The following is a 26,665-nucleotide window of genomic DNA, read 5'->3' on the forward strand; positions in this document are numbered from 1 at the left end:
AATGCTGCCTAGCACAGCGCCCGGCAGCAGCTCCACCGAAGACAGCGAGAGCCGTGCACTACGCGTACCAAACCCTTACGATACCCTTCGATACCATATATGTTTCGTTTTACTTTTTTTTTGTTACTGCATATTCCTCACTTCTTTTACTTTAGTATCTATAAAAAAATCACGTCGCTAATTTCCATGCAAATTTCATAGTGTTTACGCATCCTTAGATTAGGCCCATAATCTAGGAGGCGAAATGGCACATTTTTTACAAGCCACCATTTGCAAATACTCCTGGCTGGTGCATACAAACGAGCTTAAACGATTAGCGTAATACATGTCAGGGACGCTCCTGTGGGAACCTGATGCGTTCCCGTTCGTTCGTCCAGCGCCAATTGGCCTCCGCTTAAACTTAGCCGGCGGGCGCACCGCGCGGTTGCCAAGCTACCAAGGGTGAGTAAATCGCTTGTTAGGACCTCAAAGTAACTTTAGTGGTTTTATACATCTATCCCGAATTAAAAATCAGCACAGATTCCCTCGGGGTCAACTCTCTCTCCGAGGCTTCACATGGAGGTCGAGCACGCATGCACTCACCCGATCCGGCCGGAATGGGCGGCCTGTCGGGCACGGCCGGCGTGGAGCAGGCGAGCCCGTGCTGCGTCGCCTTAGCCTGGATCGGGGCGCTGTGTCCGAACACGCACTCGTAGTGGGCGCCGCGGGGCAGCTGGGGCAACTGGTTGATGGCGATTTCCACCTGGGCGGAGGAGAAAACACAAGATGGAGCAAAGAACGCGAGGGGGGCGCGTACCAAGTGCGCGAGCGAGTCTGGTGCCACTCACGGTGGTTGTGGCCGAGCGGGGCAGCTTCTCGGGTGCGATGGACTGGAAGTCGATGCACTGCTGTGTGTCCAGAGACAGCCACCGCGACGAGCTCCGCTGATCGGCGCCCGCGGACGCATTCAGACACTCCGACTGCACCGTGCACCTGGGCAAGGCAATGAGAAGAAATGAGGTGCTTCTTTCGCGCACGGTCTTCTAATGCGATTCAAGGCGGTCACTTGAGGGTTAACCTACTCGGATTAAACTGATCGAATCCCGTGTATTTCGCAAGAAGGCAGTAACGAATGCGTGAGCTTAGTCAGCCGTAAGAATGCTCTATCCTCCATCGTCATGTTTGTAGCGGACTAAAGCCATGCAGACCTGCTCCTTATGCATCAGCACATTGAGTTGCCACAGGCCCAGCTTATTCCAAACGACTGCGATGATTGACGATTGGCAAAAGGTTGTAAACAAAACAAACAAAAAAACTACACAAAAGTTGAACACTAAACCCAGCACAGCGTGCGAAAGCACTAGTTTGGCGTAGTTTATCTTATTAGATGGTGTTATGTAAATGACGTCTCTGCTTTCTCGTCCTCGTCTTCCAAAGGTACGCCCGTGAGGAAGACCGTGATGCAAGTTGAATTCACATGACGGATGGAATCACTGGAGTCCGCGAGCGGACGAGCACCACGTGACCCGACGCCATTGGCTCCACCTCGTCCGCAGACGGGGCAGCCTTCTCAAGCCAAAAACAGGCGCGCGTTTCCACTGTCGAGATGTGGAGATCGTTTGCTGCTTTTCTAGCAGAATGCATCTTCTAAGTGGGGCAGCACTGGTATTTTTTTTTTAACAGAGTGGGGGCGCTTTAGTAATCTAAACAATAGGGCGTGGTTGGCCTGAAATAATGTCGCCTGCCAATTTCCTATCCTGTGCACAGCGCAGACTCTTTCGCCATGGCGGCCAAGCAAACTGGATGGAACACTGGAGATAACTATCGTAGCATAAATGCAGCGCCCATCCCTTGCACTGTTCTGCCGGCGAGACGGCGTCTTCACGGGACATGCATGATGACCACTCCTCAAACAGAGAGCAACGTTTTTAGATACAAAGAGAGAGGGAACCGGAATGGTGACCATGCCTACGAGAGCAGCATCTTCCGTCCTCGGCGGAGCTAGTGACGTCGGGTGACGTGGTGCTCCGTCCACGGACGAACGGTTCGTCCGTCGGTTGAATCGGTCTGCCTACGTGGCTTAGGGACCGCGGCCAAGCCCGCGGGATCCAAGGGTTCTGGAAGGCTGGATTTTTATCTCACCCTCCCATCTTCATGGCGAAGCCCGTGTTGGTAGCGCCTGCCAATTCGACCACGCAGGGAAAGGTAAGCCGGTTGACTTCCTGAAGTAGTACTTTTACACTCAAAAACTAGTACGCGTCACTAGGGCTAAAGCAAACATATGCCCCGCCGCCGAGTACTCATTGGCAGCGCGAACGCTTCCCCGAACCCCCGGAACGGAGCCGGGCGGAACGTCATTTTTCGTGGCGTAAGTCAGATCATGGCGGATTGAATGTCAACGTAGCGGCAGCAGCCTTTCGCGGCTGGACCGTTCCCCATTTGTCACCGGAAGCGCCGCCCAAAAGATACTCGGCCGATTGGCTCACACTCCCCGAACATCTCTTTGTTCGATCGAAAACCTCGGTCAACAAGGGGGCCAGACAACAGCAGATGGATGCTATGACAAAGCGCCCCAGCGTGTGTGTGCACGGTGCCTGTGTGTGTTGTGCGGTACGGTCTCAGTGCCACCAGCCAGCGTTCCCATCCCCCCTCGGCGAATATAAACGGTGGAAGTCCGAAGTGAATCGACAGCAACGGCGGTGCTTGGAGCGCGTGCATAATGGATCATGGCGCCCGCACCATCGCGGCATGGCGCTGACCGCAGCAGACCCGAGAGGCGTAGAGGTTCCTTCCCACACAGCAGCGGCGCGCGCGATCACCACACAGAGACACACGCGCGCACACACACTCATACTTCGCGCACGGTGCCGGCGCGGCGACCGGGCGCGACGGTGTGGACCATCTTCGTCCATTATGTAGCGGCCGATGCGGGCCCCCCGAACAAACGTGACGCAGCTATAGTGCAGCCATAGCGCCACGCACTATTTTGTGCCATGGAAGAGAGAGAGGAAAAGAAGGGGGCGGAGGGAATGGAACAGCACAGGGACGCTAAAAACAGCCTCGACCATTCGTCGTGACACACGCACACTTTTCTGCGCTTATAGCTGGCCCGTTAGAGAGCAACAGGAGATTTACAGCAAGCGATAGATTGAGATAAGGAAAAAAGAACAGAAGAGGAAAGCGAAGTTAATACGACTGGCGATATATGGAGTACGGGAGGTGCTAGCCGCAGTGGTTGAGGGGTGCAGAGAAGATGGAAGAGGACGGAGAGTGAACTGGCGCATTAACTTGGTCAGCGCACCGCCCTGCTATGTCCGCAACAGGACCGACCGCTCGGGCACCCCCCGCAAGCCGCAACTCCTAAAAGCCCCGGCCTGCGTTCCCACGGGCGGCGGCGCTCTCTCTCTCTCTCACATCGACGCAGAGGCGAAGTCAAAACCGAGCAATGAGGCCCATCTCCCCCAAAGGGACTCAGACCGGATAAAAACAGCAGCGCACGTCGCCACAGAGAAACAGAAGTTGAGTTGCGTCGGTTGCGCAAGTTCCAGCTGACTTTTTTTTTTTTTTTTTTTTCGTTGCTAGAGGCAAATACTAACAGTCGGTCAGGCCAGGTAAGGATTTCGTCACAGGCTCCGCCATATACCATGTCATTCTATAACTTCAAAAACATATGTGTGGCGAAGACGTCGTTAACGCCGTGTACAAAGAAAATACAGATCGATTCGGTCAAATTTAACGTGGACCAACCCAGTTTGGCTTCATTGCTGGACGCCCTTTCGAGGACAAAAGAAACACGTCGCGAATATAGAGCTGAAACGGTGTACAGGAGGAATGAATCAAAGACAATCGAAAAGAAACTACAGCCGTCACTTTGAAACGGCTGCGTGGCTCACATTAAACACAGAAACTTGAACGAACGCACACAATAACTTTATTTTATTCTTATTAAGCTTACACTATCCTTTCTACCTGTACCTTACATCTTTCATTTTCCCTCGCTGTTCCTCGCGGCCCCTTCATTTCCGCCGCCGCAGTTCAGGTGCTTCCTCTTTCACGATATCACTTTTACTTCCTTTTTGTTATCGATAAATAATCACATGCTACTACTACTACTACTTGAAGTGGTGAAATGGTAAACGAAGGCATCGGTACGAAACTGCTTATGTCACGTTGAAGAATCGGGACCGGGTAGATATGCATAAAGCTGGCAAGCAAAACTCATCATTGAAGGCCATCGCTGTCATCAAGACTCGCGAGCATCTAAACAGCGTCGTATTCCAACAGCTTTCTACGTTCATAACACTTCCTTTTTTCTTTTTCACAGCGGGCGCCATGGCCATGGGCCGTCCGCGTCGGATGTGACACCGTAGGCGCTCAAGGTCATGAAATAAGAAATCCTCCCATAGGCCACGCGCATGCGTTGCACGAAGGGACAGAAGTCCTATCAAGCAAACCACAAGTGTAGCTTTTATATTTTTTTAGCATTGCCACCATCTTTCTCCCTTTTTCAATCGCGCGCGATCCAACACGTCAGATGAGAGAGCAGAGAAAGACTTCAGGAGAGCGTGCTGACTGCAGCCGGCTGGCAACAGCAGCAGCGCGCGAAAAACAAAGATGGGAGAAAGGATACCCGAAAAAGGCAGAAAAGCCAACGAGGGAATCCTCGTAAACTTTCGCCCACGAGAGGCGGCGGACAGCGGTGCGCGGTCCATAATGCTATATAGACGCCGCAGCACGCGGCAGCCAGGGGAAACCAGCTAGCTACTGCGGCAGCAACAAACGGCGACCAATACTACTGCTTCTGCTGCCGGGAGGACGACGAAAATGTTTCGGAGGGGAACCCATAACTGCTGCCGCCGCTACGTAGCAGCGGCTGCAGCCGTCTCCTCCGGTCGTCGCGGTCCATAAATCCTGCAACGGCGGTGGCGGCAGCCTTTCCCCCGTACTGCGACGGAGGACAATGACGGTGGCTGCTGGATTTGTTGCGCCTTTCCATGCCATCATCCCCCGAATGCCCCCCCCCCCCCCCACCCCCCCTTTCTATTTAGTCAATGTCTCTACCCTCGCCACCTTCTCTCCTCCACCGCCGAAGCCGACGCGACTTCCGAGGATGGCCCGATCTGCCGCCCGCGGGAGACCGTCCCTCGTAATAACCGTTGAGCGCGCGCGCGAGCGCACCCATAAAGGGCTGGACGCGCCGTATATGCCGCGCCAGCGCGCCCTCGGAAGCAGCGGGGATAAAGCATTCATATGGAAATGGGGGCGGCCCGGCTGCTCGCTGGCGATCTCCAGCTCTGCCGCATTTGCGGTGGCGACTCCTGCAGCATCAACAGACGCGGCCGGGAGAAGTCAGCCATCCCTCCCTCCCTCCTTCCCTCGCTTCCCGGTGGCCCAGATCGCGCGCACAGCCCTAAATAAGGGAAAGTCCTAAACGCCGTAGCAGCCACCGAGAGTGAGCTTGAAAGATGAACTATACGCAGCGCCTTCCCGGGACTTTTCTGCGATAATCAGCGCGTTTTATCTCGGACGGACGGAGAGAGACATCGGCTGGAGCAGAAGACTGCTTGATTGTCCTAGATTAGCAGCGTTGAGTGTCTAAGGGGCTAAATTGTTCCAAGCGTTCCGTATCACGGCGACTTCACCTAGCCGTTCAATCGGCCCACGGTTGCGATGTTCGGTAACGCCGTTCATTTCTCCCTAACTAGTTACATGGACGGGCAATAATTTAAACAGCCAGTTGATCATGCGATAATGCATTTCCTTTAATACTGCTCCGACCTGTGAGCTAACTTCGTCAATACGATTGAAACGGCTCTGTCAACAGCATAGAATTTGACTCACCTCTTTTCGAGCGAACACCACCCGCAGTAAGGATTCCTGGCCTGTAGGCACTGGTCGCACGTGTTGTACTGCTGGCATCGGTCCACGCGCACCTTGCTCACCTGCGACGAGGAAAAACAAACAAACAAACAAACGTTTAGTAATCGATACATGTAGTTAAGAGCTTATGTGCCGTTTCATTCCCAACCTGCGCATCGCCTAGTACCGGGCCCATATTCTCAGCCCTCATACCACCGGAACCAATGCGCCCGTACATGTCTTCCGATCGAGTCCGGAGTATCCATACGATGCGATACATGTGAAGAACGCAAGTATTTGCGCAAACAAAATAAGCATTACGAAATAAAATATGGGATAAGAGCCGGGCGGCCCTTACCCCGTCGGCTCTCAAAACATAGGACCGACCACCTGCCCGAAGTGTTCTACACCGGCTCCAGCTGTGGGTGTTTGCCAGCTGCTGCTGACTTGTGCAGGGACAAGGGCATCAAGGACAGAGATTCGCCAGGAAGTGGGACTGTCGGCGATGAGGGAGGAATATTTGTCCAAGTGGCAAACGGACAACACTAAGAGCAAGAGCCTTCTCCGGTTTCTGGAAGAAACACTGCATGATTTCTATAGTACACCTTACGTCAAATTTGCGCAATAATAAAAAATGACCATATACACTGTTTCCTAACTGCTGTTCGCTACGCCCCTTTATTGTTATTCGGCACTGTCTGTCCGTCAATGACCGTGCCGCTGCACCTGACAAGCGATGATGTCTGGTTCGCATTGTCGCTCTCGCGCATTTTTGCTTTGTCGGTCAGCCAGTTGGAGAAATCCTCTTCCCTTGTCGCCATTATTCCCACTACCCCGCCGGGGTGGCGCAGTGGTTACGGCGCTCGACTACTGTTCCCAAGGACGCGGGATCGAATCCCCGCCTCGGCGGCAGCTTTTCGTTGGAGGCGAAAAGCAAGGCGCCCGTGTGCTGTGCGTTGTCAGTGCACGTTAAAGAACCCCAGGTGGTCGAAATTTCCGGAGTCCTCCACTACGGCGTCTCTCATAGCCTGAGTTGCTTTGGGACGTTAAACCCCACAAACCAAACCAAACCAAACTTCTTGTAGAATCTGTGTATTTGACTCTCTTGTCCCTGCACAAGTCCACAGCAGGCGGCGAACATGCTCTTTTCACGTCCTTTAACGCGGAAAGAGCGGCCGAGGCACTACGTAAGAACACCACGTTACATGCACTGGGGCACATCACGACCATACCGCTGTTTTTCAGCCTGCGCCAACAGCTAGAGCAGTAGGTGTGGGCATTGCTTGGTGTGCTTACCGTGACACGATGCACTTGCTTAGTTGTGACAACCTCCGACAGAGGAAGACGCTAGTTCCATCAACGCCCCGATTTCGCTTGGTGCTGGCGGCATATTACTTTCTTGCTCTCTGCTCGACATCCCGCAATCAGCTGCAGTCACATACAACTAAAAAAAAAAAAAAAAAAAAAAAAGACGCCTTCTGTTCCTCAAAAGACTCCCTGCAGTCAATAGTGCAGACCGATTCTCATGATGTCGGAGATAGTCCCGTTTAAACATGCTATCGCGACAACGCCGGGGTGTGGTAGAGGAAAAGAGGTTCCCCGCGGATTAATCGGATTAACCGTAACGTCAAGAAAATCAGGTGATGCCATTGGCCAAAGGGCTTCCCTGGAGGGACATCTGCTGCATTGCCGTAGAACAAGCACGCGACCAACACGATGGCCAAGGGCGACTCTGGTCTGCGGGAAATGCGGCTGAAAACGAGGAACCCCAGCACTAACCTAACCAGGCTTGACCTGCACCCAGTGAACCACTAAGGCAGACCACTTATTTCACGAGCGCGGTTCCACAGGCAAATCGGCACACGCTCATACGGCGGCCCCCGGAGCACAGGAGACGAGCACTGCGCGCCCCAATGCACACACGTATATAGTACAGTGCACGTGGTCGTCAGCGGGCCGTACCAACACAGGCCCGCGGCGTTTAGAGCGAGCCCTAAGAACAAGGAGCTCGCGTTCTAAACCGGGAACCACCGCTGCACAGGCAGAGCGGCTCGCGAACACAAAGGATTCCGCTGGTGCCATGAAACGCGGCCGGACTGCGGCGAGACAGCCAAATAAAACGAAGAGGCGCCCTCGGAGATGTGGATCGGGCGGCAAGCACAAAGAGACGCTGGCGGCGCGCTCGCGTGCTCACCGAGACACGGCAGGGCGATACGATGCGTAGAGACGACGGAGACCCGCCGACGGTCGGTGCGTCCAAGCACTGCGGGAGGAATGCGCAGCGTTGTGTACCGCCATCGGGCACGGCTCGTTGCCACCTCCTTCTCCTCCGCTCTTTCTCTCTTGCGACTCAAGCAACCTCCGTTTGCTTGAGTCGAACTGTAAGCGCGACGAAGCTTGGCGCGGCGTAACAAGCGATAGCGCGGCTTTCTTTAGGTCCCGAATTCGTCGCTAACTTATCAGCCTACTTGTCAAATTGAAAGTTTATATACATTATGCGCATTGGAGCTCATTCTTCGTCAGCGGTAACTAACTACAGGTGAAGAGTCTTTCAGAGAAATTAATATACAAAGAATGACAACCACGATACAAAAGAAAGTTCAAGCATTAACGCATTTGTCCGCAGCGCTTAATCTCGCCATTATGCTTTATTCTAAAAACGAGAACGCGTAGAACTAAGTCCCTCTCCCTCCAGTTTTACGCGCATGCGCGTTTGGCTCCTCATCTTTGAAGCGGGCGCTCTACCGAGACCGGATTCCCGGGCTTGCCATATAACTCCACGTCGAAACCTTTCGAGAAATGAGAAATATAAGGCGGGCTATGTTCGAACGTGGAAAGGCCGGTCAGCGAGCGAACGCCGGCGCCCGTTCACTCGCGGGATTAAGAGTACTGCTCGGATTACCGGGCGGGGCCAGCTTTGGGGGGGGGGGGGGGGGGGGGGGTGATGAAAGTCTCGACAAGTGCAGCTCCGCCAAGCTGGGGCGCCGACGCTCAACTTTCCGCGTCTGCCCAGAACCTGCCGCTGGAGCGCTGGGGAGAAAATGAAGCTGTATTCCTCTGTATCATCGCCATCGACGAAAGCTTCCCTTTCCAACAAGAATTGGCGGCGGTGCCATGCAGCAAATGCTTAATCTTTAATTTGAGTGTAGTTTCGTGCAGCAGCTCGGCTGGTACACGCTTAGCAAATGACAGTATTGAAGCAACGCACGCACCTGTACACAGTAGGATTCCATCAAAATCGACTAATATTCCATTGTTTATTATATTCAAGTCGCCGCTCTCCATTTTGAATCTGGTATGCTAACGTAAGAGACCTTGAGCGGGCACCATTGTTCGTGGTAATTAATTAGATAATCCAAAAAATAGATAACTGCGATGTCTGTTCATTTTCTGTCTAACATCTCTTCGAGTTGTCTTTTCCCCTTAACATTACATAATATACCAATTAGATCTTGCCACGCGGTATGCTGCCTGCACATATATATTTGGCAGCTGTTGACTGCACTGGTATGGCGGGTTGCGGTCCTGTGCTCGGCACATTTTTCAAGTGTAACCTATAGCTTCATTAAATCCACGCATAACCTTTTTTAACAACTGAATAACAATCATTAAACCCAAAGTAGGTTTAAAATACGATAAAACACAACAACCGGTAATGCCGGGGCTGTTAACTGCCCAGATCATATATGCGGCTTGAGAAACTAACATGGGAATGGACAGAGAGATTAAAGTACGAAGTAGCTGCGTGCGTTTCATTTGTACCTCCAGTGCACAGACATCTACTGAAAATCAAACGACTGCCATTGTTATTACCAGCTGCCGAGGAAAACAGCGACTGACAAATATACAGACCGTGTCTCTGCGCAGCAAGACCATCACCAATGCACGCAACTACTAAAAACGGACGGCAAACTGATACAGAATCGGCAGAAAGGCGAGAGAAGGATGGGGGAGTGACAAGCGGAGAGCCGGACGCCTTGTCCGTAGTGCACGGACCACAGCAAGAAGGGGGCCGCCGGACACGCGTAAGTTTGATAACGCTCGGGAAGAAAGGCTGTGAGGAGCGGCGCCGGTCACACACAAACGGCACGACTAGAAGCAGAACAGAAGGAGAGATATGGCAAAAAGCAAAAGTCTTCTCTCCGAAGCGCCGGCCGCCTTAGCGACCCGCTAAGCCCCGAATAGATGACCGGCGGCGTGAGCACGCCAAGGCCACGGTCGTATTTCGAGATGAGCCGACCGTATCTTCCTACGCCGAGGATGCCCTGCCTCCCTCCCCTCTGGCAAAGCTGCAGCAGATCGCCGCTCATTATGCCGGCAAGAGAGGGGCGATGATGAAAGAAGGCGATAGCCGCCTTCCTTTCCACACGCGCTCTCTCTCCTTCTCTCTCTCTGCCACCCGCTGTCTCTGAGTCCGTGCGTCGTCGTCTCGGTGATGACGGCGCTGGCCGCCGCTGATGGGGACGAACAGCGTAGCGGCGAACAGCGCGGTCGCGCTGTTTCTGAGCGCGGTCGAAATTGCAGGCTGGAGACCGCCCTCCACATCCTACACCACCGGCACGTCTCTCACACGTCACTGACCCGCTCTAGACTCTGGATGGGTCCTTTTGTTCGAAATGAGACGAATGTCAGAACGTCGCCGAGACAGGATGGAACAGACTGCGTGGTGCGATCCCGCTCGGTTCTCGTCTTTCGCCGACTTCCTGCGTATGAGCTTGTGATACCGAGAGCGTGCGTTTCGCTCGTCTGTTAACGCCTGCGCTCTACAGCTGATGACCCGAACATGAGAAAACCGCGGCCACGAGGTGAATATTGAATACTGCTAACCTTAGCAAGTAGATAATGGAATCGCTCTGTGTTCGTTCAAACATTATAATGACCAAGCAAATGCCGATTAGTGTAGGTTAGCATCACATCATCGACTTTACATTTTTGGTCACGAACTGCCCTTTTGTTGCTGGTCACGCATCACGCTTAATCTTTAAAGTACGAAACGTTGGCCTTTGCTGCTTATACCATCGTGAAGCGTTTACTGGACAACAGCGAGAACATGCGGATGGCGTGTCGCTTTACATCAATAAGCTAGTTGAACTCAGCGCATTAAGACACGTGTCGCAAGCAGACACCCTAAGAACCAGGAATAGCAGAAATAAAAGCCCCGTCACGGTGGTGCAGTGGTTAGGGCGCTCGACTTCTGTGACCAAGGATGCGGGATCCAATCCCTGCCGCAGCTGCTGCTTTTCGATGTAGGCGAAAAGCAAGGCCAGGATGTCAGCGCCCGCTAAAGTACCTTAAGTGGTCGAAATTTTCGGAGCACCCCACTACGGCGTCTCTCATAGCCTGGATCGTTTTGCGACTTTAAACACCATAAACCAAACCAAAACAGTAGAAATTAAAAAACAATCCGCCGTCAAGAACTTCCTCAATACAACAGCAACGTCCTCGATGTGTGAGCCGTGTGAAGTAGGACCAGCCTCGTTAACATTGAAGGCGGGCACGGCTAGGGCCTAGAGTACCGGGGTGCAAATCCTCGCACTAAACCCACGAACGAACGTTCATATCGCGTCGAAACAACGCCGAACTTCTTCGGTCAGCGCCTACCGAAACCCGAAAGTAACGAACCAGCAGGACGCGAGGAAAGCTCCTCCGCCCACGAAACCTAATTTTCCGTCGAAGAGGAAGAAAAACGTGGAAGTCTGAATCGAAAGTGCAACAGGCGAAGACGCATTCGCTGCAGGCTTTCTCCTCTAGTGTATGCAGAGAGGAGACGGGAGGGAGTAGTAGTGGGCACGGAGAGCGCCGCGAACGGCGCCCGGCTGCTTCTCCGGAAATGAGCGGTCCGAACGACGACGCGGCGTCGGCAGAGAGAGGCAGGTGCACCGCGACGACCGACAAAGCCGAGCGCGGCAGCGAACGGGACCGAGCCGCGCATCGACCGCTGCTGTCGCGCAGCCTTCGGAGCCCCGGGCGACGACTAGGCAGCGGCACGCCGTCGCTCGTTGCTGCCGGCCGAGTTGAATGACACGCGGGCGCCACGGAGAACAGCGCCGCCGTGCAGACCGAGTCCATCCATCACGCGGCCGCCGCCTCCGCAACCACTTGTCACACTGCGCCCTTCGGAAGCCACGCGCACGGAAAAGGGGCCCGCCCGGGCGCGCCCACGCAGTTGCGAACACTTCGACGGGCAACTTCTAGGTGCGCGCTGCAGGCTCAACTAGTCGTCACCCCAGAGACACACTGTTGCCCTGCGCCATTTTTGCTATAGAAACCAATTAGAACATCGAACGAAGGGAATTGGCATTCGAAAGAAAAAGTGGGTGAAAAAGTGCAATATAAAAAAATACCTAGGTTAAGTCCCTCTAACATTACCGACCAATCGCGAGTCAGGCTTCATGTCTTCCATTTATTGCGTAAAAAATACTACGCGAGGTTTCAGCCCGTCGCGTAAACCCGGCCGGTAGCACGCCGCGCCGCAGAAGAAGAAGAAAGAAGAGAAAGAGAAGCTACGTGGACTTTGCTTATGCAAAAGCTAAACCCCGGCTATTTTTTTTTTTTTTCCTGCTAATGTCTGAAACGCCTGAAACCATCGGTAGTTATACATTAATTCATGTCCGTTCTGCATCTGCTGGTGCAGCTTCCTTAATGCTAAAAAGGAACGCTGAAATATTTCAAAACATGTTTCACAGCGCAGGACGTCCCGGTGCTAAAGCATTTCCCTGCTCTCGTGCCATTTCTGAGCAGCGACAATGTGCACTGAGGAAAAACATGCGGAAAGCCTACTGGAGACTGCCGAGAAGTTAATGTGACAGAGCGCGGCGAGGGAACCCAGCGTGCTGGCTCTACTCCTTCGAGGCGATCCGGGTCCCCCGGGACCGTCAGGGCCTCTCCAGAGGGCGTCACAGCAACCCGAAGGCGTACGGAAAGCAAAGCAACGTCCTCGTCTCGATGGAGAAACCGGTGAGGAAGCGGGAGCGTCGCAGCGACGTGACTGAGGGCCCCAACTACGCCGGGAGAATTCCCTTTGTCTAAACAAAGTTTTTCATTCATTGGAAAGCGGGGAAAAGACGGCGGCTTCAGCTCGCGTACTATACTGTACTCCTCGTGTTCAGTCGACGTCATTGAAATTGATCTCGTGCGGTGCTCTCCGCGAGTGACAGAAAGCAGTACGAAAGAGCGGGTCGAGTAGCACCCGCGAGGGCGCACGATGCCGGATCGGAAACAGGCTGCCACTTCCGCTGCGATCAGCTAGAGAGCGAAACGCAAACCCACATCTCGAATAGTTGCGTGCACAAATGAGCGCTCGAGCGGCACACAATTTCTTCTATTTGGTCATTACGGAGAATTACTTCAACACGCTAAGTCACCCTTGACTGCACGTGACCTTCTATATGATGCAGGAACGCGGCTGTCATTTGCCGATTAATTGCGAGTGATTAGTGTGCGCTGAACTAGTAGGCTTGTCATGCTCGCGAAATTCGCCGGAACGAGCGAGCCCGCGAGCTCAGGCGCAACTGCACACCACCGCAAGGCGCAGTAATCGCAGTGGAGAAAGGACCTCGGCATTTATTCTATATCGTTTGTTTTCAGTGCCCTACGAGAGCGTCCGGTAGCACCGTTCGCCACCTCACGCGAACCTCGAATCAGCGCGTATACCTCACAATGCCTGGCTGCGGGAAACAGCACGAAAAACGCAAGAGAAGAGGCGGCCCACCCGCACCCGCTATTTCCCGCACCCTGTAGTCTTGCTTCCCTGATTTGGAAGCTGATGCACTCCACAGCGGGGTCTGTCACGTCACCGCGGGAATAAGTAAGTGTCTGAAGCGGCATCGAACGCCACGCCAGTTCAGCGACTGCGTTCGAAACTGCAGCGTTGTGGAAACAGTGAAAAGGAAATCGTAAAAAAAAAAAAAAAAACACGTACGCAAGTGACCAAAAAACAAGATACCTAAAAATCTACGTGTTCTTCAAAGTATATGGACAGCAGCAATTAGGCTAGCACGAAGGAAATACGCGATGGCTCGAAACCTGGCACAGTATTGCTATCGCAATAAAAGCACTCAAAGTCAGCACAGGTTCGCTTCAAATACTCAATCAATCGCTAAAAGGGTGCCTTATTATTTCTTTTTTATTATTATTAAATTCATCATTTAACTCATCACCATGCTTCAAGATAACGACAGTACAAGACGCAGTTCAGCCATTGATGAAATTTGGGACACATCAGTCGGCGACATTTAACTGAAGGGAAGAAACTTCAAACTTCCAATTTATATTCCGACCCCCCGTCGCACAGGCTGAAGTTCTAGCGTGAAGACCTGGCTGAGCGGCAGAGCTTCTAGACGGTACTGACCTTGTAAGGCGAGGCCACGTAGAGGAAGTGTCCCGTCTTGTCGACCTCCATGTCGGGCAAAATGGGGTTTCCCTCATCTATGACTATTTCTTCGAATTGCTCGGCCCGGCCCTGACTCGTGAGGAACATCTGGAAACAAAAAAGCAGTAAGAGAAGCACTGAGCGTCACTATAGATGTCCACAGGCGCATCACATACACGGGAGAAAAAGAAACAAAAACACAAATGTGAGATAAAGATATCAGGCCACAACCACGAAATACAAAAGTGTTCGCAGCCGGCTAATATTTAAACCGCACGAAATGTACATGAACTGCGAAAGTTAATGGAATGTGTATCAGAAAGAGAGAGAAAGAAAAATGAAAACGCATGCACATCGGAACCAACAGGTGAAGACAGCTACCGAGGAAAAACAATGAGGTCAATCAGTTGGATTGATGCGGAGAAAATGCGACAGAGTGCGATTTCTCGAATCCGCTGATGCTATAATGAAGAACACGTACAGGTTTCGTAATATCCGTGTTTCGTTGCAGCCGAGTTTTTCATTACATCGAAGTATTGAACCTCTCCCATTTGTTTACTACAAGACGAAAAGAGTGATCTACCTCCTTTTTGCCACTTGTCAACCCTGGCAGGTGTGTCTTCGTGTAGCAATAGTGGTAAATAGCAGGTAGCTCTTACACCTGCCAGGTGTGGCAAGTGGCAGAGGCATTCATACAGAAGCCTCTTTAGCCTTCATTTCATTCCTAATGCTTTCGCACTTGGACATGTCTTCGCATTAATGACGAAGATTTGGCTAAGGGGAAATGAAGGCGCAGTAACTGTACCACTTTCGGTGGACAGTTGAACCACGCCGTGAGCGATGGGGCGAAAAATGAAGTAAAAGAAAGAGAGAAACAGTCGCCGGTAGTTTGGACTCCTGGATTAATTTCACCCATATATAATTGTTAAACGTGCACACTGCCATTTCGCGCTACACAAGGGCTTTTCGCATTTGGATGGAAATGGCGGGCAGCGCAGCCACGATTCGATACCGTGGCTCGCATTCAACAACGTATTTCCGCACGGTGAGAGCACGCAACGGAGGCCGGCCATGAGTTCACCGTCCCGGCATGCCACGGCGGCCCCCTCCAGCGGGTAGAGTGGCGGATAGGCTGCTTGCAGTCTAGACGCTGACGATGACCAGAACCAGGAAAAAGGGGAGGAAACGCCCACTTAGACGCAATCTGGGGCCCGAGACCACGCAGGGCCCGAACGCCGAAGACCGCGCTGAGCGGAAAAGGAGACGGGTGGAAGTGGGGGCGTGACCGTGTGCGGGAAGGCGCGCTTATCGGAGCCCGCGAATGCAGCCCGAACGAGACGAACGACAACCGCGTCTCAGAGTGGCAGGGGCGTCCGGTGTACGGACACGAGGATCCGAAATATGCGAACGTGCTCAGGAAAAGGAAGCGCAAGCTGCCACGGTTTTGTCTGTTGCCATACGTACCAGTGCTACGAAGCCTAGCTTACTTAGTTAAATTTTAAGGCCAGTTAAATTAAACGTGGCGCCGTTCGCTTCTGCTTGCCAGGCGAAATTCCATTCTACGCAGCACGTGGCGAAACACGGCGTATTTGAATCCGCCCTGTGCATGAATAAACGCGTGTGGAAACATCGGTTACAATTGGATACATGCACAACTCTTGAAATCGGACCTCTACCAGCCCCGCTTCACTTTTTAAATCCGCCTAGGCGTACGGCCAGACCACTGTTCTCGAAGCAGTGACGACCGCAGCGCTGGAACGGTGACAATCTGCCAGCGACGCACAACGAACTGTTTGTCTTTCCGATTGCAACTCTGATAGACCGAATATGGTCCGTCACAGCGTAACGAGCGAAATCGTCGTGCACAGTCGACCATTTGCATAAGACGACATGAGTGTTTTCTTCGTTTATTTCACCCAATAACGTTCACGGCTGGCTATCTCGGTGCGCGCGAATGGGTCAATAAACGAGGCGCAACACGCCCGGCAGAAATCCGGGCAGGTCGATCCTAATCGAACGCTTTCACCGGTGCCACGTTCGTCTCGCTTCCTGCAACGCTTAGCTATGGCAAAGAGCTGGCGACGCATTCGGAGCGAGGAAGGCCATGTCGTATACAAGCTGCCAACGATTGGGGAGGAAGGGAAGCAATGAGTAGAGGAGGGCCGGCCAGAGCCCAGTAAAAAAAGAAAAAGGCAGCGGGACGAAAGGCATCGCTTAATCGACGACAATCCAACTCGTCGCCGGACAAATCGTTTGGCGGCCAGCCGGAACTCGGAAACATTCTGCCCCGCTGCTCCTTTACGGGCCGGGCCTCCTTCCCTATACTCGGCGCTTCGTCGTTGTCGTACACGTTCACTTTACTCCCATTTTTCCCCACCTCTCGTTTGCCCTCTCCCCAAGGCGCTCACCTTTGTTTTCTGCCCTCGCCGTTTGGGGACCGAGCCATTCTCACCTCAAAGGGCACACAACCCGAACCTGGCGTCGCTGCCGCTGTTCGGACAGGAAACAGCGCAGGCCGATTAAGGGCAGCGAAGGGAAGGCGGGAAGGAAACAAATAGAGACATATAGCGAGAGGAAGGAAATGGCCTCGGAAGGAGCACAGAAAAGAGGCAGAAAATAGAAAGCTCGCAAAGGGGGATTGAGAGGAGGAGGCCCCGGGGCTCGAACAAGACGACTCATCGGGCCGTTAGGGAAAATGCCGCGCCAAGGCGACTCTCCGTGTGAGGAAAAAAAAGGAACACCCACAAAAAATACACGCAGAGACGATAGCCAGCCTTGCGTCTAGGCGATCAAAACAATGCGGCGTATTGCGAGGCGATTGAAAAGAGCCGCCGAGACAAAGCGGCAACGGTGAAGAAGGGGAACAATGTGCGTGTGTTTGCCACATTTGGCGGAAAGCGGCCAAAACAAGTTTCTGGAAAGAGGGCGGATTGGGGGATGTGTGCGCGCACAAGGGCCAAAGAAAGAAGACGCGAAGGTGAGCGAGAGATGAGGAGGAAGACAGGGGAATAAAGAGCCCTTGTTTTGTGCCACCGTTGTCGCCTGAAGGAACGATCCTTGCGGGCCATTTCACGAAGGCGGCAAAAGGACGCGTGGCCGAGACATGGCGTGGCTCTCTGCCTGGCTGGGGCAGGAGGCGAGTAGCAGTACATTCCGCGAGCGCGTTGTCGGATAAGAAGACAAAAAAAAAAAAAAAAAAGCAATCGCAGCACCGAACGAATAGTCGTAATCGGAAAGAATGGGGAGGGAAGAAGGGTAACGCGGGGGTTAAACAAAGAAATGCAGAAACGAAAAGAAAAAGAAATGAAGAACGAAGACAAACTGTGCTGGTACGATGGAGAGAGGGGGCAGGGAAGGGAAGCGTCCGGAATGGGACGACATCCAATTTGCGCCAGACGAGCGCTTTCCCGGGAAAGGCCCAGCTGTAAGGCACGATCACGGTTTCCCGATTCGAATCAACCCGCAGGGACTCGCCGTTCCTCACCTGCCTCCCTCGCCTTTCAGAGCACTCCGGAGGGTTTTTTCTGTTGCGACGAAATATAGGAACGGGCCTGCAGTCCGGAACGAATTGGCGGCCACCGCACAGGTGACGGATTGCACGGACGGCACTGCCCCTCTCTCCTTCCCCACCTCGCCGCCATCTTTGCTCCCTGGCGCGGAATTCGGCGCGGGCGCGGTATGGAAGCACGACAGAAAATGATAGAAGGGGGGGGACATGGAAAGCCGCGAAGCCGCTGCCGGCGGCTCGGAATCCGGTCGTCACGGCGCTAACGACCGCCGCAATCCCCCAGCGTTAGTGCGCGTGAAATAATTCCGGTGCACGCAGCGACGATGACGCTCTCAATTAGTCGACGTCGAAAGAGGCAGAGAGAAGGCGACGCCTTGCGGCTGTAAATCGATGACGCGCGCGGTTCTCATTTCCCGAGTCCAATTTGCCGACGGCATCGACGCATCCGTGCGCCGCGGAGAAACGCTGACAGATTTGTCAGAGCGGAATGCGCCTCTCGCTCGAGAGATGAAAGGGAAGAGCGCTCTCTGCGCGATGCCAGGGCCTTGAGATTCCGAAGACGACCATTTGACTCTGTGCAGCCAAATTTAGCGCAAGCGGCGGTATCATCTAGTGATCAAAGCGATGGCATCCAACAGAAGGCATCAACAGTCATTATGCCGAAGTCGCGAACAGGCCATGACAAACCGCCCCTTCTTAGCACACAAGTGGCTAACACACGACAGCACTCCCGCATTTCCCAGATACAGCACGCAAACAGTGAATGAAGTAGTGAAGCATGTGAACTTCATTTATTGATCCCTTAAAGGCCCGAAGGCATTACATAAGGGGGGGCTTATTGGTTTACAACGGCGATGATGGGAACGTGCATAACAATAAAAAGAACAAACATAGAAACAAACATAAAGGGGGTTGTAGTCATATCAGGGTCCGATATATTATTCCGATATATATATAATATATCAGTCCGATATATTATTCAATATATCGGACTAAATAAGCGATAAAAGAGCGCCTGAAATTAACCTCACAGCTAGCTATTCATGCCCACAAGTCCGCTTCTCCGACCCAAGGCAGGAAGCGCGACTTCCAACTGGCGCAGTCGACAGGATTTCAAAACTAATCAAAGTCATGCAAGCACGGGCCGATCAAGGTGAACACAGTTTCCTGAAGAGCGCCAGAGGCATCTACCAGTGTGAATCGTGGTACCTGACAGCTTCCCAGCGTTCAGCGGTTTCCTACAGCACGGATTCTGAGTTGTTAGCTTCATCCACTTAATGTAAGAGCCGAAGCGAGGAGCGACGGCGCCGAGCATTGCACGTGGGCCTCGTTGTGTAACGAACCGCATTGTGCCACAGAAAGATGAGGAGGTACACGCAACGTACCTTCTTGAGGCGCCCTCTGTCGGAGCCGAGGAATGCGACGCTGTGCTGTGGCGTGGCAGCAGCCGCGACCGACGTCAGCGTCAGGTTCTCGAACACAGCGCTGGCGGTACGCGAGATGGGCGAGCTGCCGTTCAGCTTCAGAGTCTCATTGCAGAAGCTCAGCACGTTGCCGCTCTGCTGCAGGGGGGGAAAGAAAAGAGGAGAAAGCAAGTCAGACGAAGAGGCAAATGCACATAACAAAGTGGTTCTCTACGTAACGAGCACAAAACATAGAAATAAACTTAAGTGTATCCCTCCGTTTAAGGAACAGAACTCGGCAAATTAGGAAAACGTAAGCTCCTCAATCGCATGCATTTGCGCAGTAATCAGAGGTGTCACGCTCACAAACCGTTCCCGTTTATAATACCTGTGCATGTACATTGTTGCGAGGCGACCCGACCAGGCAGCGTAACATAGGGGACATATACCCCAGTGACGTCAGAAGCCAAGCCTACTAAACAAGCAGCATTTCACTCCGGTTTTCCAACGATAAACAGCGGCGAATATCAAGGGCACTTGGTATATACTCCTACCAGAGGGCGCCACGGGCCGCCGGCAGTAATGAAGTTAAATATGGGGTCACATGATCGCCGCTTGATCGGCATATCTATAAAGGGCGGCCACCACACGGCAATAGACGTGCGTTCATAACACGTGATTAAAGGCGAAAGCGACGAAAAAAGTATATTAATATTATGTCCCTCGTTTCTTTCAGGTCTTCCTTCGTTCCCGCTTCGAACCAACGGCGAGACGCCGTAGCGAAAACAAAAACGAACAGCAGCTTCGCACTAAATCGCTGATTGAAAAACAAAAATTGGGGGGCGGGGGGGGGGGGGGGGGGTAACGAAACGCCGTTTCCACGCCCATGCCATTCGTTATGCGATTATACATAGAACGTGCTTATATGACCCGGATCGTCCAGCGCGCACAAACAAGGCGTAGTATTTATGAGAAACGTTGAAAAAAAAAAAAGATAGAAATGTTCTCTCGAGATATTGAACAAATTAAGAAAAAGAAAACGCTTCGACCGCCGACATCGTGTGTACAAGCATATTCAAGTGCCTGAATGGCTCCGTTCGAAATTATAAATATCGCTCGTTCCTTCCTTGCGCAAGCCCCGCATGCCAGCGGTGGTGGCTCCCGGTGAGAGAGAGTGCTCTCATGGTCGCCATGCAGTCGCGCAGCGTCATCATGAATAAAAATTGCCGTCGACCGAGACCACCGATTAATTCGCCACTCATCGAAACGAAGACAGAAGAAAAAGAATGAAAAATTCCCGCCGCGCGACAGGCAGAGGTACGTAGGCAGAGGAGGCGGTTTGGAACTCCGGATACATAATCAGGCTGCTCTCTCTCTCTCTCTCTCTCTCTCTCTCTCTCTCTCTCTCTCTCTCTCTCTCTCTCTCTCTCTCTCTCTCTCTCTCTCTCTCTCTCTCTCCATATACTTAAGGCACGCATGGGGGCCGCAGCCATGTCGAGCGCAGATTCTCTTCAACGTGGGAGGAGATAGACAGAAAGCAGCTTTTGAAAAAATATACGGAAAGAAACTCTGCAGCCACGCTCACACACCTTTCGCACGCAGGGTCAGTTGGGCTATGACCTCGCGGAGTTCGACTTCCTGAAGAAGTGAGTAAACACGCCGGAGAAACTGAGTCCGGAAAACGACGACAAGGGGCGCTTCACGTAAGTGAAGACGTTACAGTGAAATTCCGCGTAAGGACCCTGCATAACGTTCTCTTAGCAACTGGGCGGTCAATACAACATTCGTTTATACAGAATACCTTCCGTTAGTAATTTACCATCACAAACAGGGCGGAGGAACCACAGCCCCCAAAGATTCGCTGCACTCGGGACATTTGAGCAGCGATATATGAACCCACTTGACAGAAGGTATTCATGGGTCTGGATAGGGAAGAGTTGGAGATAAGAGTTAACAGAGGCTACCTTAGCTACCTTACAGATTTTCTCTTCTTGGGCTCCAAGATTACCTCGGAAGGAGACTGCAGCCATGAAATTAGGAGACGCCTGCTTCTGGGAAAGAGAGCAATGGTTAGCCTTGACCGCCTAGTAAAGAGCAGAGACATTAGTCTGCCAACCAAGATCCGTATAACTCGTGCTATGGTCTTTTCAGTTGTGATGTATGGATGCGAGAGTTGGACTGTGAAAAAGGCTGACCGCCGAAGAATTGACGCGTTTGAATTGTGGTGCTGGCGAAAACTCTTGAGAGTTCCTTGGACTGCCAGAAGATCAAATCAGTCGATATTGTCGACCATAAACCCTGACTGCTCATTGGAGGGTCAAATTCTAAAGTTAAAGCTCAGCTACTTTGGTCGTCTGATGAGAAGAGAGGAGTCGCTGGAGAAAGATTTGATGTTGGGAAAGGCTGAGGGTCGCCGGAGAAGGGGTAGGCAGCGAATGCGATTGTTAGATGGCATCCTCGAGGCACTGCAGATGAAGTTATGTGATGTTAGGAAGATAGTGAGAGACCGGAAAGAGTGGCGTGACATGGTCCATAGGGTCACGAAGAGTGAGACACGACTGAACGACTGAACTGAACTGAACCTTAGCAGTACACAATTCATCGATGACATCGGCATACTACTTTCAGTAACAAATAAACGAAATGTAAAGCATGAAATGTAAACACCTTTTCCTAGACACCGACACGATTAATGCCTTGACAGTGATTTTTAACCCATTCGAACCCATTCAGCGACGTAGGGGTAGCATATCGAAGGTCCAGAGGTTGGATTCCACCACTTGACAGCCTATTTCTTTTTTTCCCCCTTTCGGTGGCGTAGTACAAAGAAGGTATGCATAACTTTCTTCAGCGGTGACTCAAAGCCACACAAATGAACCTAAACCGCGTTAAAGGTTAATTTAGGTCCGGCAGATATGCGGCTGTACTATGAATTTCATAAATTTAGAATAAAAAGTGCTAGGCTACGGTGGGATTCCAGGCTACGGTGGGATTCGAACTCAGCACCTGCAGCACACGCGACGGATAACCTGGTGCTACATCAGTGTGGGCGTCGTTGACGCGAGGCTGTCGTTGCCTTCTCGGCTACTTACAACTTAAGCCGGACACAACAATGCGCTTAAGGACGTACTAGCTTCAATGAGCATCTAGGAAAATTAATTACGAAAACTGCGCCCGGGACACAAAGTTCTTGACCTGGAGCAATCCGAGCTGTACGCGACTAGATTGCGTTGCAGAGTCGTGGCGATTCTTTAACAGGCTATACTAAAATGCGACAAGAGGGATATTTTTCCTCCACATATGCGCGCAGTAACCCACACACGTTTCCTTCGTACGCAGGACGTTGTAGAGGCGATACTTATCCCAGTGAAACGAGTCATTCAGAGTGGCACTGTCTACAGTGCGTTACAACCGCGCAAAAGAAACAACTTAGCAAACAAATAAGACCAGAAAGAGAAAGAAAAGGAGAAAGTTTGGTGAGCTTGCTTTCTTTCCTGGCTACGCCAGAAACGCGAGGCGGCGAAGCCCCCCTCCCCCCGATCCACACACACACACACACACACACACACACACACACACACACACACACACACACACACACACACACACACACACACACACACACACACACACACACACACACACACACACACACACACACACACACACACACACACACACACACACACACACACACACATATTCACTGAACATACGCAACGCGAGCTTGTCTATGCGACGGCAGTTTGCACGAAGTACACCTATAAACGTTGATTCTCACGGTATAGGGCACGTACCTGCAGATGAGTACGCAGAAAGAAACACAAATATTACGACGTCGCGTACACGTCTAATTGCCCACCAGAGCCGCTCCGGAAGCAAAGTTTCGGACATGCCGCTGCTACTGTGGTCAGGAAGGAAGAGAATACGTTCATACGCGTAAGAGAGATGGGTCGTTCGCTGGCTGCATGCGTGTATACAGCGTCAGAGCAAGGACGGTGCATGCACACAAACGTAAACAGGAGGCTCTGCACGCACTGTATAGAGATGAGTGAGGAGCCGCGCTCAACGAACCCGGGGCGCTGGGGACGAGGAGGAAGTGGTGGGAGAAGATAGAGGAGGGGGAGGCGCTAGGGCAGTGTTGTTGGTGTTGCTGCTGCTCGTGTAGTCTCTGCTGCCGCTGTTCCACAGCTTTCGCAGCTCGGTCGCAGGCAAGCCGGCGCTAATCACACGTTAGCGAAACGACGACGCTCTCGTGCGGCAGCACAAACCGGAGGAACGGGAGAGAGAGCGCGCAAAAACGGGGGCGCGCATTAAAAATGCCCGTCGCCCGTGCCGCCGCGGCGCTGTGTACGGCCTTGCACGTCGTATACGTGTACTCACACACGGGCACCACAGCCGCCCAGCAGCAGTAGCAGCAGCAGCAGCCGGGCAGTGAGGCTCATTAATAAACGCGAGCGCATCGTTACACGCGGCACCGCGGAGCAGAAACAACGAACCAGTTATTAATTTCTGCGCTGCCTGTTCGGTTATTTTCTTCCTTTTATTTTCCATTTATTTCCTTTTCTCTCTCCCTTCTTTTAATAATTTTTTGGCCTGTACGTCTGTGTTTGTACGCTAGGTACATAAGCTGTCGGTCGAGCTCACGTGAAGGTCTTGATTGGGCTGCCGATGCTACTGCTGCTGCGTGCCCGGCGCTCCGACGAACCGACATTCTCACCGGTGCGAGAACCACGAGCGCGCATATCAGCAACGCGCATCCCGACCAAGCACGCAAGCATGCTCGTGAGCGGGATGCAACGCGCTCCTTCACTGCAGAGCATACATCTGCCAGGTTGGCGGCACGCGTGATCGAGAGCTGACCAGAAGGAAGGCTTGTAAGGATCGGGTCTGGCCTGCCGCTAATGAAGAGGCCGCGGCGTACGCCATCCGTCTCCCTCCCTCGCTCCCTCCCTCTCTCTCTTTTTGGGTAGGCTAAGGAGGAGGAAGAAAATGAAGAATCCGACGCGGATGCGGAGATGGCCAGGAGTGATGGACAGCGTCTGCTGCAAAGCGGCGCGTATGAACGAGAACTAACGCTTGCGATGCCCGCGGCCTGTGCGCGATTACCTGATATTTGGACGTCGCTAGTGATGCACACATCTCTGCGCGCACATTTCGGCAACACTAGGGCAGACTTCTACAGGGTGGACCGCAACGAACACGAACATTTGGGAGTGCAGTTTTGCGGCTCGCGCATCGCAAAGACAACGTGTGCATGAAGTATGACAGAGCTCGCGCAGACACCACGGGAGCTGGGCAGCTTAACTGCGCCATCCGCCTATAGCTGCGTGAGCCGCCGAATCCCGCGCTCAAGTGTTCCCACTAAGCGCGATCCACAACGTGAGAGGTAGCAAACAACGTGAGCAATAGCAAACATAAGCCGAGCACGACTCGGACGATGGGCCGGCCCTAACAGATGAAGGATAACTAACTCTACATGGTTGGCTGCTAAGATGGCTGCACGTGTTCCGAGTTGGACACTCACGTACGAATACAGTAGTAATAGCACTGAATTCTCGCTCCAAGAGAGCGTCGCCTCATTGCACAACTCGAACGGCAGGCGTGCTTCGCGCGAGGCTCTCTGAGATAAATGTGCAAATACCTCACGTGGAAAGGAGAGGAGTCAAAACGCACCTGAGCAGAGAACGCTTGCGTGATGCACCGATAACGAATGATTCTGCGCCCGGAGCTATGCACAGCAAAGCACGGGCAACTGTGCGCTACGTGCAAACGCGGAAGACTCTTATACACTAGATTACGAATAAGCGTCGCCAGGTGTATCGTGCGATTTACAGAGAAATCATTAAAAAGGATAAAAAACACGACGAAAAAAACAAAAAAAAACTTCCTTCCAGGTTGCCATATATATTCGAGATACACACAAAATCAGATCGCATAGGGGCAGTGGGGCAGTAAAAAAAAAAAATAAAAAAAAAAAGAGCAGGAACAAACACAGCCAACGTTGGCTGCGCCGCACGGCGTGGCTGCTTTACAGCGAAGCCCGTCTTCCAAACCGAAGCTTCAACTGCTATATTCATTTTATAGCCTTGTATTTGCCTCAGCTTTTGGCACTCCGGTAGAGCAAGGTTTCAAATTTTCCGTGTATATCGAGGATGGTAATGGAGTGGGTGGTTCCACTCGGCAAGTCATAGAACGAGTCCACGCCAAAGTGAGTGGAGGAACAAGAGAACGAGGCAGAGAGGAAGGGGAGGAGAAAGTTCGCGGAACGAACGCGTCTTGTGTTTCCCATTACGCCGAAAGAAAGCAAGCAGCACACAGCGCGCCGCTAAAAGCGAGCACGGCGGCGGCGCCGAGCCGAACCAAGCCAGCAGGCCAAGCCCCTGGCAAAGCCAAAACAGCGCAGGCTGCTGCTCCGGTTTCTTCGAAGTGTGGGGGAAAAGAAATCTCTCCTCTGCCTTTTCCATCCAAAACGAGAGCGGCGCACGCACTTTCTGCGAGCACAAAAACGGACGGCACAAAAGAATGCCTCCAAAGAAGAAGAAAGAAAAGGGGAACTGAAATAAGAAAGATGAGAGGTCGAGAATAAGACGGGCCCCCTCGAATCTCGCCAGTTGGTCCAAACGCTCCGCACCCGTGCAAGTGTTCGCATAGCACTAGCTTCCGAAAGCCGCGTCAGTGGAGAACACAGGGGTAAAACGGTGCAGGAAAAAGAGGGGAGACAGGAGGAGGAGGAGGAGGGGGGGGGGGTGAAATTGCAGAAACTATACAAAGAAGGCAGCAGACAGTATATAAGGCACTGCAGGCATGCGACTTGAACTGTTGTTCTCAAACCGTGGCGACGCTGGGATCTCCCTCCCATGCCCCACCCCATTTCCTTACCGGCGTCAAGGCCAGCTGGCAGCGAATTTTGCTCCGAGCGAGTCGGGCATGCAATGAACTCGGATCGGCGCGTGCCCCAGACGACGGAAGAAAGAGAAGCGCAAGCCCTGCAAGCCTTGAACGAAAGCCACGGGGCAATGAAAGAAGACGAAAAAATAAATTGGACGCGTATATGTTCACGTGGTACGGAGACCGCGGACATTCGTTCCTTCGTCTTATATACAAAAAATACTGCTTATATACAAAAGAGATCCAGCTGGCTTGCCCAAGAAATCATAATTTCGCAGAAGTTGTCCGTGCATTTCCACGTAAGCGAAATTATATATAAAAAAAAGCAAAACAAAAAAAAAAACAATTGATTCGTAATGTTGAGCCCACATTGACTCAAAACGTCCGCTTTATTCGAACGGACGCGATTTCGTCCCGTTAAACGACACGTGTTTTCCGCATAATTGGGACAACCTTTTTGATCCCTAAGTTCAGATTCGACTCTTTATACGGATTTAAGATTCGATTCAGCATATTATCCGGATGCTATGTGCAGGGCTGAAGCTCCAAATGAACTTGGTGCTTTTTTTTTTTTTTTTTTTCAACTGCGCACGGCGATGTAATACTCGGACCGGTGCACCAAGGGGCGGGTACCGTTGAACAGTTCGTCGTCGT

At 52.4% G+C, this 26,665-nt stretch overlaps 1 protein-coding gene across 3 annotated transcripts in view; it reads right to left on the reverse strand.

The window, feature by feature from the left end:
- The window catches only part of LOC146207370 (plexin-B-like), a 207,152-nt gene that overhangs the window by 24,778 nt on the left and 155,709 nt on the right, over window positions 1-26,665 (reverse strand). For all 3 annotated transcript variants that reach the window (XM_084586984.1, XM_084586988.1, XM_084586976.1), the window contains 5 exons: window positions 19,103-19,279; window positions 14,189-14,317; window positions 5,821-5,921; window positions 828-972; window positions 583-742 (listed from right to left, as the gene is read on the reverse strand). In XM_084586984.1, coding sequence (XP_084443110.1) covers window positions 583-742; window positions 828-972; window positions 5,821-5,921; window positions 14,189-14,317; window positions 19,103-19,279 — 712 coding nt within the window. The remainder of the gene's footprint in view (window positions 1-582; window positions 743-827; window positions 973-5,820; window positions 5,922-14,188; window positions 14,318-19,102; window positions 19,280-26,665) is intronic.

This window comes from Amblyomma maculatum, chromosome 1, assembly GCF_055883805.1.
Source record: "Amblyomma maculatum isolate TAMU_Amacu chromosome 1, ASM5588380v1, whole genome shotgun sequence".
Classification (NCBI taxonomy): domain Eukaryota; kingdom Metazoa; phylum Arthropoda; class Arachnida; order Ixodida; family Ixodidae; genus Amblyomma; species Amblyomma maculatum.